The sequence below is a fragment of the Emydura macquarii genome, unplaced genomic scaffold (genome assembly GCF_026122565.2).
Source record: "Emydura macquarii macquarii isolate MOO-44397 ecotype Brisbane River unplaced genomic scaffold, CSIRO-AGI_Emac_v2 contig_2207, whole genome shotgun sequence".
Taxonomy (NCBI): Eukaryota; Metazoa; Chordata; order Testudines; family Chelidae; genus Emydura; species Emydura macquarii.
Genome location: NW_027132344.1, coordinates 3093014 through 3109854, shown reverse-complemented (window position 1 = coordinate 3109854; position 16841 = coordinate 3093014). Strand labels below are relative to the sequence as shown.

The 16841-nt window shown below is 37.7% G+C and overlaps 1 protein-coding gene across 2 annotated transcripts in view; it reads right to left on the bottom strand.

Annotated features, from left to right (window-relative positions):
• TMEM131 (transmembrane protein 131) overlaps positions 1-16841 on the bottom strand; it is a 158964-nt gene that overhangs the window by 77087 nt on the left and 65036 nt on the right. For both annotated transcript variants that reach the window (XM_067559993.1, XM_067559991.1), the window contains exons 4-5: positions 5143-5266; positions 590-706 (exon numbers count right to left, since the gene is read on the bottom strand). In XM_067559993.1, coding sequence (XP_067416094.1) covers positions 590-706; positions 5143-5266 — 241 coding nt within the window. The remainder of the gene's footprint in view (positions 1-589; positions 707-5142; positions 5267-16841) is intronic.

The following is a 16841-nucleotide window of genomic DNA, read 5'->3' as shown; positions in this document are numbered from 1 at the left end:
GATATACAAAGAAAAGCTAACCTTATAAGTGAAGTCATTTAATATCTGATTTTGATACTCTTGCTCACACTGAATAGCATCCACAAGAAATCCACTGACTTTAGGAGGACTATTGGAGGACATTACTATTCAACATGGAGTTTGGGGGTGGCGGGGGAGGGGGTGGGGGGGGTGTCGTCAGACTCTTGGCCTTAATTTGTAAGTTTTCAGCACAATGCTTAAGGACAGCATTCTATCAGAAATGCTGCCCCAATATGGAACAGATACAAACTTGTGGTAACAATGGGTAAGCTAGTGCATACCTTTGTCTTTAGGAAACTTTACAAACAGGATGCTCAGTATAAGATTTTGATAGTGGTATTTACATATAGCAATTTGTCAGCATCATGGTGTTAATGGGTACTAATGCTCACAATCAGGCAACAAATTCTATGGCACTCTTCTCCATTTCTTGGCACCTCTCTAAGAAATGGTTAAACACTTTTTATACCTGCCACTAAATGTATTCATTAAAGACATTCATATACCTATATAGTTATCTATTTTTTGAGAATGTTAAAAAGATTATTCTTCAATTTCTTCCTCTTACCTGGTAAGTAAATACCCCATGATTAGAAGTGTTAATAAATAAAGTGTTTTCTACATTCCCTACTACTCTCGCAAGGAAAACTACATCAAAAGATGTGTTCCCTCCTGGAAGAATTTTCTGAAAAATAAAAGCAGAGAGAAAAATAAGAACATTAGTGAGGACTTCACCCTTTTCAAATGAACAGTGTTGCTTGTTATAGTAAAGAAACCCATACAGTGTACTTGATGGCAAACTTGACCTAAATTCTATGGAAAGGATTTTGCAGCATACCAGAAATTCTGTGGCATTTCACTTAAAACAAAAGAGGTTTAACCTGAGCTGAATGTGAGTATCAATAATACAATCAATACATTACATGGTCAGTTTGAAATTACAATTAAAAGTTACATTACATCTTATGTTCAATACCCTGCAGAAACTTAGTACTGATAATTTATAGCTGCACAATGAAAGTTGGTGGGAAGAAACTTGTGATTATGGGAGAACTTTTGGATGAATAGAACACTGTGTGAGGTTGTGTTTTTTGGGGCAGGGACCATAACAACATTTGTGTTGGTATAACACTTTGCAGGTGCTACCCAAAACAAAAAACACAAAAAAAAACAGATGAATGTTTTTGTTAAAAGTTATTAGCAGTTAAAAAGTGCTGACATTTAATGACATTAAGTTTCAGCATTAACACCCATGGACATGAATGTGGCAATTTACCCATGTTAGGGTTACTCTGTTTCAGATGATCTGACAACTCAGGCAGACATCACTTCATTGTTTTACACTCCAATAATGTTTTTTAAATTTTTTTTGTAATTATATAGGCTAGAAACTCAATTTTAGTTTAAAATAAAGCTCAGATCTTACACAGTTCTGGGACAAATGGAAGAATCTGAAGGAAAGTGAGTAGCCACTGAATGGCACAGTAAGTGGGGCTTTACTAAATCAGTTAATTTATTTCTAATGTTACACACTCAGTATCAGTCTTATTTTCTCTTCATTGTAATTTGATTTTCAATTCAGTTTAAGATCGTTCTTTGAACTAAATAGCCACAATGGAAACTGTTAGCTGAAACTGCACATTTAAATGTTAGCAAAAATATTAACGAGGGACAAAGCAAGATTTAAATTAACGCATACTTACTTAAAAATAATTAATATATTCTTCTGGGTCTCTAACACCATAATCTAGAATGTTACTAGAATTTCTCAAAGATTTTTAGGTTGAACACACTTAAAGTCAATTTTATAAGGAGAAAATACTATTCATACCTATTCATTCTACCTTTACACAGGCAAAGAAAATTGAATCTCAATGTCCATACAGTTGTATAATAATGCAAACTTCAACCTTAGGACCATAAACCCTGATATGAGTATTCAACAATGAGAAGCAAAGCATTCCATAATTGTACATTAAAGATTACAGTACAGGTTTTGGACACTGATCATCAAAAGGCACTTTCTGATTCTCCATCTTTGCCATTTTGGTAGTGTAACATTAGTGCACCAATTCTCACTATCCGTCACCTCACTGACCTATTAAAATTTAAAAGTGTCTTTGTTCATTATTGTTAACTGGAGATAGAAAAGTGGGAATATCTTTTTTTTCCTTTCCTCTTCATTCCATCCATCACTTTTAAGAAACAGCAATAAAACATTTATTTTGAAAAACCTCACATTAAACATTACACGTGCTGACTTTTTTTATATCTTTTGTAGTTCTTTCTGTCCAAACTATATTAATTCTGCTGCATTGTGATATTATACATTTTTTTAACAGTTACAAAGACTTGCTAAAAAATGTAAGGGGAGGAATGGTAAGATAATCTTAACAGTGTCCTTTAAATAATAAAAGTGAATTGCCATTTCATTGAGAAATGAAACACAAGACAAACTGATAAACTTATTTGGCCAAAGACTTGAATTACCTATTAGTAAGTTCAAGATAATGCATCCTTTTCCTACTACATCCTCAAATAATTTCACCCATAACCAATGCTACTTGGTATAAGTAAATAATTATTAAACAAATTTTTCCATAACTTGATTTACTGACTGTTAAAATATCATAATTATAAACACTGAAAAAGGACATCTCATGGGTAAGGTCCCAAAAGCTTTCACAAAGTTTTCTGATCACAACTAGACACACACAAAACAGCACACAGGTGCTAGCCCTCTTAAAATTTCTTGGCTCTGAGAACAATGCCTGTCTCATCTGCTTCACAGGCTTTGGAAAAGACTGCTCTGATGGGTTAGCAACAAGTGCAACCCCTTGTAAGTTTGTCATATACTCGAGGCAAAACGTACAATCAGCAGAGCTTTGACACATCCACACTATCAAAAGTACTGTACATCAGGTTTACAAGAGGTAGAATGGTTTAAATAAAATGAATCAGATCTTTGGATTTAACTTTATAAAGAACGAAGTAAACATATTAAGATATCTCTGATCTCAGACAGACAGTTCAGAGCTCCTGGTTAATTTGACTTGTACCTGTTATTGCAATATGTTGGCTCTATGTGTATTTTATATTACTTTTACTTTTCTAAACTGTGTTCAGCGAGGAAACCAACTCCCAATGGGAACTGTTAAACATGCTAATAGAAGCTGCTTCAAGAAAGATGCAAGCTCGAATAGCACAAAGGGAACTGAAGATGCTTTGAAAAATCTTCAAGGTATATGAGAGATTTTTGGCCTACTTGTTTTTTGGAGGAATTTTTTTAATGCACAGTATTTCTGTATCCATCTTCAAAGACTTCTTTTGAAATAGATGAAAGTATAGATCTGTACCCTTTCAAAATTAAGTAAATTGAAAGATGTGTTTTTGAATACTGAATTTCTAACCAAAATAGGTTTGAACTTTAAAATATAACTGGACTTGTGGACTAATATCTGATTAAAGGGCACGGTAATATCTGACTTATAAAAACATCACATGGACTCAAAGCTATACTGGATTACAAGAGACCGAACAGAGCTAAACACAATTTGTGATTCAGGCAGGTCTGATTTATACTATGAAAATGACTCACATTACTGAGAAATTAACAGTGGATCTCCCCCAGCTGCTCCTCAAGTGATATTTAAAACAGTTTAGCTGCTAATGTAGACAGGGACAAATTGTTTTCAGCATCTCCACAGAAGTGTCTTAGAAGCATGGTATGACAGAGTCTGTCAAAGTTCAAAACCATTTTGATTCCATCTACATTAGCAACCAAACTGTACAGCCATCAATTGATGGAGAACCATCGGGGATCAGTTGACCACCATTGTCAGTAATAGGTTACTGTACTAATTTAGACAGACCCTGGGGAGAAGGGGGGGGAGCCTCAGATACCAACTACCTGACAGAGGACTTCCTTAAAGGTAAGACTTAGTATTCTCTGCAACTAACCGTAAAACACAGCTGACTACAACTTTCATAACAATCAATCTAGTTGTGTCTGCTAATTTATTGTTTCCAATTTTCTCCCTTATGCATTAAAATAACTTTAAAAAAAAACCCTGGAATTGGCTGTAAAAACTATTACCACAAAGAAAATTGCTGATAGTTGCCAAAAGAGTAAACTGACTGACATAAAAGGACAAGGAAGCCGGAGTGACCTAGGGGCTTAAAGATCAAGTTAAAGGGAGAGGAGATTCAACTGCTCATCCCAAAAATATTTCAAGGAAACTGGCAAAGGCCAAGAGGGAAAACAATGACATGAAGGGTGCTGATAGGTATGCTTTAATGTAAGATGCAGACAGTTTTTGTAGGGATTTTCATGAAGCCATAACCTAGAAAAGCAATCCTTATATAGATCAAGCTTAACTTTGTTAAACTAAGATTAAAATGTCCTAAGGATTTCAACACAGGTTCCTTTCATGGCAAAATTAGCAATGACTTCACTGGAAAGAGATGTTTTGAATGTAAAGGAAAGTAGAACACAAATATTAGCTAGTATACTGTACTTAATAAAAACCGAAATATCACCCCAAACTGTTCTTTACTTTAAGAACCGACACTAGAAAGTTAGTCTGTTCTAAACAGGATTAGACTGACAATAGTAAAAATATCCGCACCGAGGCTCTAAGCTTAAATCACTGATATCACTAGCATTAAGAAAGCCTAGAAATTTTAAAATGTATTACTACATGTACCCTTACATCTCAGCATAAGCTAGCAACTCCTCTGGCCAACTTAGTAAAATTCACTGATGAACACAGGAAAAGCAGCTTCCCAGTGTCCTCAAATTGAAGTGAAGATTGTTGTGAGCATCATACAATCTGACATACTTTGGCAACCTTTGGGGAGAAAAATCAGAATTCATAAAGGAAAGTGTGCAAGTCACAACTGCAGTCAGACCTTGATATCTAATTGCTGAACATACCTTTAGATATGCAAAATTGTTTATGGTCTTGGTAACTGGGATGAGATCAAAAGAACTGAAGAATCCAGAAAGTTTTAGATATCCATCAGAAATTTTGTTTAAAACAAGAGCTACTCATTACAAAGAGAAATAAGTTTTCACAGTCATAAAAAAAGAGATTAATTTTAAAAAGCAGCATAACTCACCCTAGTTTGAAAGAATGATGCATGAAAGTGTGATGTTGTAGCAGATATTGATACTAATATTATAGTTTCTTCTGAACTAGGGTTATGCAGATAGACTTTTTCCATTTTTGGCATCCCAACTGGCCTGTCAAAGAGAAAGGATAAAAATCCATTTACTGTGTTTTATGAGAGAGAATTATTATTGGGTTTCATATCACAGAAGACGGGAGAAGAAATACAAATTTACATATAGCAGAGAAGTGAATTCATGTACATAAGTCCTATTGAAATCGTTATGAAATAATACTTGAAAGTCTCACTTGGTAATAAGAGAAGCAGCACCTCCTTACAAGCTTGCTCTTTTTCTGTAGTTTTATTATTTATTTTATTTCACTGTAGTATCTGAACACATCCTCAACATTAAGAATTTAACCTGCATACCCCTGTGAAGTAAAGTAATATCACTGTTTGACAGATGGGAACCAGAGACAAAGCCATCTTTCTTTCTTTTTTTAAGTTTGTAACATCAAAGCAACTTAAAGAAAAAAGGAACACAAAACAAATCAGCAACCCTCAAATGTTGAAATTATTTCCATTAAATGATCATTTTCAGCCCTATCTGGGTCCTGTATTTCCTACCAGTTTACTATAAAGAGAATGTACAGTGTTAGAGGTTTATCACAGGAGTGGGTGGGTGAGGTTCTGTGGCCTGCATTGTGTAGGAGGTCAGACTAGATGATCATATTGGTCCCTGCTGACCTTAGAGTCTATGAGTTTTTAAACCATACAAATATGCACAGTATTTCTGATTCAGTATTATAATATTTTCTAATATTCTTATTTGAATTTTTCATCTTTAGGACAATGTAGCAAAGGTTCTTAAAACGCCCTTCAGGTAACTAAATTAGGCTATCAGTGCAGAAGCTCTAGAGAGTGAGAGACTAATCCTTTTTGTACAGTGAATGGATTCTGTAATCAACTGCAAGCTTTTCAGTACCAGTGAAATCAAACTCAATTTTTTCTATGTAGTTTGTGACTCACTCTTTTTATTAAAGCACATATGTGCTGACAAAACAAAACATGCTTTCATGATTGTATTCAGACTTCAATGATTCTGAAGAAATTTGTTTTATACCTCATAATACATACACAAAAGTCACCAGCATTGTTTATGTGAAAGCCAACAAGTTTACTGCCAGTCAATCTCTGAAAGTTACCTTCAGTCCACAGATGTGTACTGCTCCCTAAAATCACTGCCTGTGTCTATTCAAATAGTGTACACTTTCATTACAGTAGGTACCATACAGCAGCAATTCTAGCCAATAGTTTTATACAAACTATAACGGTTGAAGATCCTGGCAACCTAACAATTTTGTCTAATTACCCGTTGACTTAACGGATGCTATTGTATAATTATGCAATTGTTTCTATAACTTTTCAATTTTGGTTCCAAATGTGAAGCAGAATAATTTTGCTGACTGTCAAACAAGTAATCAACCTGCAATTAACTGATCACTTACATAACTGGAAGATGCTTTCTGCTTATGAAGTAATAATCTGTACTAAGCACACAGAAGTTAAAGGTCAAGGTGTTATACAGTTACTAACAAGTTATTTTTATTCCACTGAAACACTATCTTTGTATTTCTGTTTGGCTTTCTAGAAATACAGCTACATGTAGCACCTGATAACTGAAGCTATGAATCTGGAAGATAATCTGATGGCATCCATACGATACATCTGAAACGTATAGCTGCTAGAATTGTTTTAGTGAATGTGGAATTTATCCAAATCTTTACCTCCGAAGAAAAGGGTAAGTTCCTTGTACTAAGCCACATTGAACCTGGCAAAGTGGGTGGCTGAGGCTAAAGCTTTCAGGATCCTGGTTGCTGGCTCAAAAGTAATTCTCAGAGATGGACATCTGTTCATTGTGGGGAAAGGACAGGCTGTTGGGAAAAGACCCTTTTTGAGAACATCTCTGGTTTCTTTTCAATCTATATATAGTTCGGGACTTCAAACAAATGCAGACTTTTCTGAAGTATGTAAGATTTCATTTGAATATTAAGGTTTATAATGTGTCTCAGCAGGAACTCCCTTTCATCCCCCCCTTCTTTGTGGGAAAACTGGAGGATGAGGGAGACGGGAAAGATTTTTTTTGCGATATTCAGATTCTTCTTCATTTAGGTTCAAGAAAAGAGAAGTCTAGCCCCTCTAACAGGTATGTTCTGGTTTTAGACAGAGCCTTTATGAATTCTGAGGCTGTCTACAAACTCTTTCCCCAAAATCACCTTTGGCAGCTGCTGAGACAGCCAGTCTAAACGAAATCTTCCTATGAAAGAGGCACTTTAAGCAAAGAAGACTACTCTGGCTTCAGTGACATGTGTAATACCTAATTTGTCCCAAATGGAAAGGTTATCCTTTCATAATTTTGGTCACTTAATTTATCATTAACAGTACAGCTCTGCACTCTTGCCTCAGTTTCACGGAAAGCAAAATAGTGAACAAGATCAAAGTAGTAAGGAAGTGTGCTCTCTCTTCTGCACTCAAACATAAACAATGGTTAGTCTGAATAATATGACTGAGTTACTTTTCTGACCAAGGAAACAGAGGGTGATAAATTGAGATCAGCTGTGCCACTCTAGCATGGGAAGTACATCAGAAATTAAGAACAAGATATCACTGCACTGTCAGAAGCTAAGATTCTTAATCTTCAAGTTTTAATTAACATAACAAGTACAAGTATTTTTAGAAGGTATATTTTGGACCAATCTTTATAGTGTCCAACTAATAACCAAAAAAAAAAATCCAAATGGCTTCTTTTAAGCAGAGATACAAAAAAAGAAAAAATAAATCAGCCCCTTTTCAAATGATTTTCAAAGCTCCACAAACTGAGTAGGGCATTATCCAATCACGTCACCCAGAATGAACTGGACCAAATTTACAAGGCTTCAAATTGCACTATTTGCTCTGCCAGCATCCCTCATTTTAAGATAAAATAACTTGCACATACAAAACAGATTGGATAAACTTAACATATTCAGTTTTGATCTATAAGTAAAACTGATTTCTAGATTAAGTTTTTTAATCAACTCCAAAACAGATGTGAATTAAAGTCTACTACAAAGAGAGAAGAAAATTCATTATTACCCTGATCATGTTTAAAATGTAAGTGATAATGCATAAAAACCTGACAAATGCATGTTTGGTTCTGTATTACAGCTACTTTATAAAACCATCTTGAAATCTGTGCAAATGACTGCTTAAAATAAAAAAAGAAAGAATTTAAAAGAAAAGAACTCTAATCATTTGGCTGATCCTCCTACTTGCTGAAATTTTTTCCCCATATCCTGCTAGAGATTAATAGAGTACTTGAAATAAAAAGGATCTGATCCGCTAATTTCTTATTCCCTTAAATTACTGTTAAAATCACATGCCTGCAGAAAGGACTCAGATATTCAGTTTAAACATTAACAAGCAATTCCTTTTAAGTGCAGACAAAGCTGTTCTGTACTCTCTTCAGAGCAAAAGCAGCCTGCCAAATATTAAAAGCATAGAGTATACAAGCAAGATCGAACTATTTGCTGTGATAATCAGAAAACAAAACAAATACTGAAGTTAGGCTTGTAGAATATCACCTTGGGAAGAAAACATTAGCCATGGATTGAGACGTGGCAGACACTTTTCAAGACAAGTGAGGCAAGACCATTCCACAGATACATTTTGCCACAGAAAGCAGATTTCAGTACCACTTGAAGACTTTCAGAGTTTATTAATCATGACCCAACAATCCCAATGAATATGCTGGCAAACTGGTTTTTACAAGATGAATTGTAAATTTTATGCTTGTGAGAACACCAGATTTGGAGGGGGGGGGGGGTCAGGGGAGAGGGGGAGAAAGAGAATGAAAATAAGTCCTTTATTCAAATAGTTGTTAGAGCTATGGCAGCAGCCAAAGCCATTTCCCCTTCTAGAAATATCACCCTCTATAAGGGAAAGGTTAATTTAGTACAGTAGAACCTCAGAGTTATGTACACCTTGGGAATGAAGGTTGTTTGTAACCCTGAAATGTTTGTAACTCTGAACAAAAACGTTATGGTTCTTTCAAAAGTTTACAATTGAAAATTGACAATATACTTCTGAAACATTACTATGCAGAAGAAAAATGCTGCTTTTAACCATCTTAATTTAAATGAAACAAGCACAGGAATAGTTTCCTTACCTTGTCAATTTTTTTTTTTTTTTTTTTTTAAACTTCCCCTTTATTTTTTTTAGTAGTTTACATTCAACACAGTACTGTACTGCATTTGGCATTTGTCGGCTTTTTTTTTTTTTTTTTTTTTCGTCTCTGCTACTGCCTGATTACGGAGTTCTGGTTCCAAATTAGGTGTGTGGTTAACCAGTCAATTCATAACTCTGGTGTTTGTAATTGAGTTTCTACTGTAACTCTTTTCTGTTTAACCCTTGGCTAGCCAACATATTCCTGATGGACCCCCAGTGACGTAGCAATGCAGTGCTTAAAAACTAGTTATCAGGGGGAAATTCTAAATTGATGAAACAAGCATACTGGATATTATTTTTAAAACCAAACTCACCAAATGTATCTCAACTGGTAAATTCACGAAATTCCACACTTAAAAGATCAGGGTTTTCATTCAGTACAACAGCTCAGAGCCATCTACTTGCTTGTCTGAGTCCCACCTTGGGACAGTCTGGTAGGCGGTATTATATTATGAAGCCAGTTATGGTGACGTGAACTAGGCTGATATGGGAGGGACTGGCCACCATATGGAAAAACAACACCAGGGAGGCCAAAAATCTAGTGCCAGCCATGAAGAATTGGTTCTCTGCCAAGACAGCCTCGCTGAACTCCTGCAAGGCATCAGTAGGCATAACAGACTGGGCCTTTGCTGGAAGCTAGGAAGAGGCATATCAGTGCATGACACAGAGTGCTGGGACTAGGATTGGGAGCTGGGAACAGGTATTTTTGGTACATGTCACAGGTAAAATGCTGAGACTGCAGGGAGAACACCCATTGAGATGAATGGGGCAGTTCAACTTCTCAGACCTACTGTTTCAAGGTGTAAATCATCTCCATAGGGTATTCTCAAAAGCATGTTCTCATCTGAATGAGATGAATGGGCCAGTTCACACTTCTGCAAGCCTCCTATGTTGCAGAGGTGTGGTCAGAGCCCCTTCTCACTACACTAGCCCCATTGTGGTGTGGAGACTCTGAGCCTTCCCCCTTTATCCTCCAGCTCGTACATGTGTTACTTATAACCCAATGACTACTGTATCACTTTTTCTCCTCCCCAAGACATTTCCAGCCCTACCAAGAGCATGAAGGGGCCAGGACTTGTAGCTGAGTGGCATCAAGGGTGCCTAGGAAGCCATCTTAGGGCCCTTCACCCATAGGTGTCCCTCAATCATGTCCACTTCACTACTACAACTTCCTCATAAAAAAAGAGAAATTCACGGATTATTTTGGCATTAACAGAATTAAGCTTGCCTAATGCTGCCCTTTCAGAACATGGAGAAAAGCTACACAAACTTCCACACACAAAAAAGAAAATGGAGTTAAGGTAACATCTCCCACATTGCACCTCCAATACAACCCTAATTCTGCCCCCCACCCCCGAGTTGGCAATAAGTACTGGGACACAATCAAACACGACCTGCCTACCTCTAACAAAATATACTATTTTCCATATTGTGTCCAACACAATTCTATATGATCATTCCCCTTCATCCACTCTGACACGCGTATTAAATGTAACTATAATGTATGCAGGGACTGGGTGTAGCAAGTTGCCAGAGCTCACGACACTGTCTGAGGAAAGGTGAAGCTGCACCTAGATAAAATCAGGAATGCTTATTTCCTGCACTACATTAATGCAGGAATTCTGATTAGATGGTCTCAACACTTAGTTCTAAAATCTAACAAAGTGTCGCCCCCCCCCCCCCCTTTTTTTTTTTTTTTTTTTTTTTTTTTTTTTAAGTCTATAGAGTTTCAGAGCTGCTAAAATGGATATCACTGTCATCTTCAGATGCTGATATTCTACTAGGTATGCCAAGAGAGGGGAATGTAAAAGTGCTTCATGCCATTCTAGTATGTGCATAGTTCTGGTGGCCACTGAGAATATACACATGCATTGGTATTCAGATGCATCCCCTCCATGCTTTAGCTATCTTATTGCTCTGGAGAGTTTAAGCAGTCTGCTGGCAGAACTCAAATCTCAGTCAGGGTAATCAAATGTGATGTTCCTAGTTAAGACAATGCATAAAAATTTCCTGCACACTACTACTACAGTGCCTTTTCCCCACTGTCCTTCACGTGCTCAGGACTGATACCATCCTCTGATCTGATAGAAACCAGCAGGGCATCACTCGGAAACCAGAGTTAAGGTAGTGGCTCCCACACAATCTTAACTCTGCTTTCAGAGGTTTCAGTTTAGGCCCCCTCCATGTTCTGAAAGGGCACAAACCAGCACTAAGCATCCTTAATGCTGCACTAGCCAAGATATTAGCAGTGAATGTAAGCGTTTCATAGAACCTGATTCTGAAGGGCATGATATACACGGGTACTCAAAGTAGGATGGTTATTAATAGCTTGATTAGTTTATCAGAAAGTTAATCGAGGAAGATTTATGTAAGCCTCTGACATACATTAAAACCACAAATAGGTATATGTTAGAACTATGGCACAAATTAGACAGAGGAAGGAAATGCAAAACTGATGGAAAAACTATCTTGGTCTGCTAAGACTAAATACTTCATAATTTGTAACATTACACGCTACTCTGTTTTAGGACAGGGCAAACTCAGGGTAGAATTTCAGATTTAAAATAATCTATTTTAAAGTGAGATGTCGAGTTTTAAGTTGTGTCGACACCTTAATACTATCAAATGTATATATTAAGGCTTTACTGAAAAATTAAACCTACCAAGAGAAGAGATTGCTTATGAGTAATTGGGTGCCGAAGTTTAAATTAGTTTTTGAACTTTCTGTTGTGGATTTAATGTTCATGAAGTATGTCATACAGAGAGCCCTGAAGGCTGAAGTTCTCCATTTGCACATAAAGCAGGGATGGGCATGCAATATTAGTCATTCTGCCCTAAAGTGCTTCAACCTTACTCTAAATAACCCACCTGTAGGAGCCCTATCTTGAAGGCCTTACTCAAGTAAAACTCAAAGGCAACAATAGTTCTGCTTGACTAAAGCATGGAGACCACATCAGGGGTTCTCAATTTTTTCTAGAAGAGGACCCCCAAGCATTACCCTTCCATTTAGCAATGTGGGAAAGTGAGTGGATATGCAAGGAGTGCAGCACAGCCAAGGTTAGTAGTATTTGGGTTTTTTTTAAATCAATATAGTAAATGTATCAAGGACACCTGCCCTGAATTAAAACCATAAGAGACATTTCTGATCAATAAGAACAACATTTGATGAATGTGCTCTACTTCAGCAAATTATGGAATAAACAACTTAATATCTTAATAGCTAAGTGCTATAAAAACCACAGTATTCTACATGAACAAAGTATTTTTATAAGCAGATTTTTTGGAAATGCTCCAAGCAGAGGTGTGATGAAATGTAATGAAGATTAAATTATCTCTCTCTTTGGTACACCCTGTGGTCTTCTATAGACTGGGTACTAGGAATGTCCTATGTTTTAAAGTGTTCTATAACTTCAAGGAAATATGCCAATGATTCATAATAAGGATGATGATTTCAACTATTTCTGGAAAAGTCTTTTTGGTTTTTTGTTTGTTTTGCATTTTTACTAGTAAATGGTTCTCTGCCAGGCAGGAATATTGAGACTCCATAATCTTTTATGCTAGAGAAAGAGATACGAAAACACACATATAGACAAATATTGATCAGGATCCTGTTACAAAACAAAGTACTTGGTCATAAGTAAAACAAAAAACAGCCACTTAAAACAAAAGCATCAGCATGCAAGAGATACCCAGCTGACATCCATTAGCCTTATTATTCATCAGGCATTTTATAGACTGATTAAAAAAATGCTGCTCAATGCTGAGTTGCACTAAGCCACTTGTATATCTCCCATGACATAACTTGGGACATAAGAAGGCTGCATCATTCTTCTAAGGAAAAGCATACTGGCCAAGTAGAGTTATAATGAAACAAACTATTCTGAATGAGAGAAATGGATATTAATTAAAGAATCTTAGCTAGATGCTTAGGCCATGAAGGCTTCTGCGCATTACTCCGTAGGACAAAGCAAGCGTAAGGCTACCTGAAGTGATCAGCTGAGGATTCTATTTATTGTAGCACAGCCAGCCTATACTAAACCTACCCCTTGCAATTCCTGGTGTAGGAAGAATACGTGAATTAGAGCAGCCCTCAAGTTGTTCTTAGTTGAGACAGTACTCAGTTGATCGAGAAGCCACAAAGGTTCCTTCCAGGTCACTGCAAGATGCCATTGATTATATGGCCCTCTGATTACCGTTTGTATTTTTGTTGCAATGTCTTTCCCTCATGGAAGAGATTGTGTTCTGTATATTATGTAGCATGCTATTTTCTCACTGACACAATTTCCTCCTTAACTTTTCTTTGAATCCTCTGCAATCTTGTTTGTTTGTTAACCAAATTCCTCAACAAATCCTCCCTGGGAGTTTTGAGAACTTCCCGACTGCTGTCCATCTACTTCATCGTGCTCCATCATGGTGAATACTTCTCTCTAGATTGAATCCACTGGTGATCTTACCTACTGTTAGGGTTTTAGCCACAAGCTACACACTGACAACTCTTCTTGCCCTCCTGACTTCCCCTACTGTTCCGCTTCTACAGCCATCTGAAATCTTTTACTGGGTGTCCAGCCACCAATTCACGTGAATTCTGTTTTCATGGTGAAAACAGAAACTCCTTAACCGATTCTCTAAATCTCATATTCCCCCCCCCCCCTTTGTGATAATTTCAATAAACTACTTGGTCCATGCTCACAAGCTTAGTGTTGTTTTTTAGCTAAAGATAGTCTTGCAGTTAATGAAATGGAGTGGCACTCACGATATCATTTCTATTCTTGGCTTTGCCAATCTCGTGTGACCTTGGAGAAGTCATTTGACTTTTGTATCTCAGATTCCCCCATCTGAAAAACCTGGGATACTAATTCCTTACCTGTAAGACTCAATTTCACTTTTGTAGCTGAGCTCAAACAATGAGGATAATTGAAAACCCTGTAACAGTTGAAATAATTTTTTTCTCCCCATACCATGTTTACTATAAATTCTGCTCAGTCTTCCTCTTTTAAGAGGAAACTGAAAACTGTACCTTCCTTTCTAGCTCTTCTGCTAAAACCTTTGCCTATGCCCTAGGTATCTCTAGACCTAACTACTATGGCCTCTGCCTCTGAACTCCCTGATTCTCATATTGCTTGCTCCCAGCTCTATCCAAAATGTTATAGTTAAATTCTCTTTGTTGCCCACTTCTCCAACAATGTCACACACCCACCCACCACACCAAGCCATTAAAACATTTCGACATTATCTCAGTTTAAATTAAACAGCAGAATTGGCTCTCAAATTAACAATGTAGTTATTATGCAGAATAGTATTTTAAGTGCAGTTGCCACCCTTAGAAGTTAAATACCTCAGGCATCTGTGCTTTTATTTTTTCCAAAACATGTGATTAACTACTGAATTCTAAATCAAATCAAAAGCTATTTTCATTATTAGAGGTGAGGCTAGTAGCCCCACTTATTATTAAGATTGCCTGACACTTTTCATTGGAAAACCCTGTTTTCAATCCCTTATAACGTTCCCAAACTAACAGTTTGAACTTAAATGTTCCCTGCCATGTGTTTGTCTCAAGTTGATTTTTTCATTTCAGCCAAAGCAGTTGAATCCTTCCCAAAAACATGGCTAGAGATATGTTTTGATTAAGTTACATAATTCTGGCTACCTTTTCTTTGAAAAGCTCTAGTGCCTCTATGCTCTCAAGATGGGATTTGAAGTTTGGCAGGAAGGTGCCAGTCGCAAAGATGTCTTTTGCGGTCCCTGTGAAAATCCATCCAAATTTGGCCACGGAACAAGACCTTTGAAAAATTACAGTTTGGATATACTTAGTACAAACTTGCTATAATTTAGACAGAGAATCTGAAGATTCCATCCACACTGAGCATGCTCCAGTCTATGACCTGAAAGGAACAGAGCAGGACCTTCCTTGCAATTGCAACTCTGAGCTGACACAGGGCACGTGAGGTCCAGGCACTGGAACTCAGAGCAGGAAGTCTGTTTCTACTGTGCTCTCAATGTCCCTTCTGCTGATGCTCAAGCAGCAGAGGAGGAAGCTACCCAATTTGAATGCAGAAAGGACAACAGCTGAACCAGAGAAGAGGGGAACATGAAATTGATGGGGGAGGGAAAGAGAGAAAACCAGGAGTTATGGTGAACAGATAAGATTGGGATGGGGAGCCAGAAGAGAGGATTACAACAAGCAGCCAGTGACGGGCTGGGGAGACTGAAACTGGATGAAAAGCCTGGAGAGACTAGGAACATGGGTAGCAGAGGAAGAGCTCAGACACAGTGTGGGAATTTGACACGCTATACCCCATGTACACCCTTATAGTGTGATTTGTGTTCATTCATGTTCATCCTTATAGTGTAACTGTATTGTCTAATGCAAAGTATGTCATGTAAGGTGTTTTTGGAATGCTCATGACATACTGAACATTACTGTTATGGTAGCATGGTTCCTGCAATGTCATACATATGTACAGATATGAAACTTTGCTATGTCATAACCCCACATGTGTCTCACATGGCTTGAATAGATGCAGACAAACACAAAGCTGATGATTTACACCTTGCAAAGGAATGGACTGGCCTGAGCACTTTGGCTCAAATGGAAGAAATAAGACGGTTACTTACCTTGTAACTGTTGTTCTTCAAGATGTGTTGCACATGTCTGTTCCATTGTAGGTGTGTGCACGCCTCCATGCACAGTTACCAGAACTTTCTCCTCTTTAGCAACACCCATACGGCCGGCTCCAGCACCCCCTGGAGCCCCGCACACATGCCGCAGTATATGAGGCGCTGCCAGCCCTATGTCCCCTCAGTTCCTTCTTGCCACAACTCCAGCAGTGGAGATGGGGATGGATCATTGAATGGACATGAGCAACACATCTCGAAGAACAACAGTTACAAGGTAAGTAACCGTCTTTTCTTCTTCAAGTACTTGCTCATGTCCATTCCATTGTAGGTGACTCACAAGCAATACCTTGGAGATGGGCTGGAATTATGGATGAGCTGCCCGCAGCACTGCTCTGCTAAAGCCCTCATCGTCCCATGCCTGCTGGACAATGGCATAGTGGGATGTGAAGGTGTGTACCGACGACCAGGTGGCAGCCCTGCAGATGTCTTGTACCGGCACTCTTGCTAGGAAAGCTGTAGATGAGGCTTGAGCTCTGGTTGAGTGGGCTGTAATTATCCCTAGAAGCAGCACCTTCGCTTGCTCATAGCAGAACTTGATGCAGGAAGTTATCCACAATGAGATGCACTGGGTGGAAACAGGTAAGCCTTTCATCTGGTCAGCCACCGCGACAAAGAGTTGTGTAGATCTCCAGAATGATCTTGTGTGCTCGATGTAGAATCCCAATGCCCATCTGACATCTAGCATGTGTCACCTCTTCTCCTCCTCCCAACCATGCAGCTTGGGAAAAACATGGGGAGAAAAATATCTTGGTTATAATGAAATT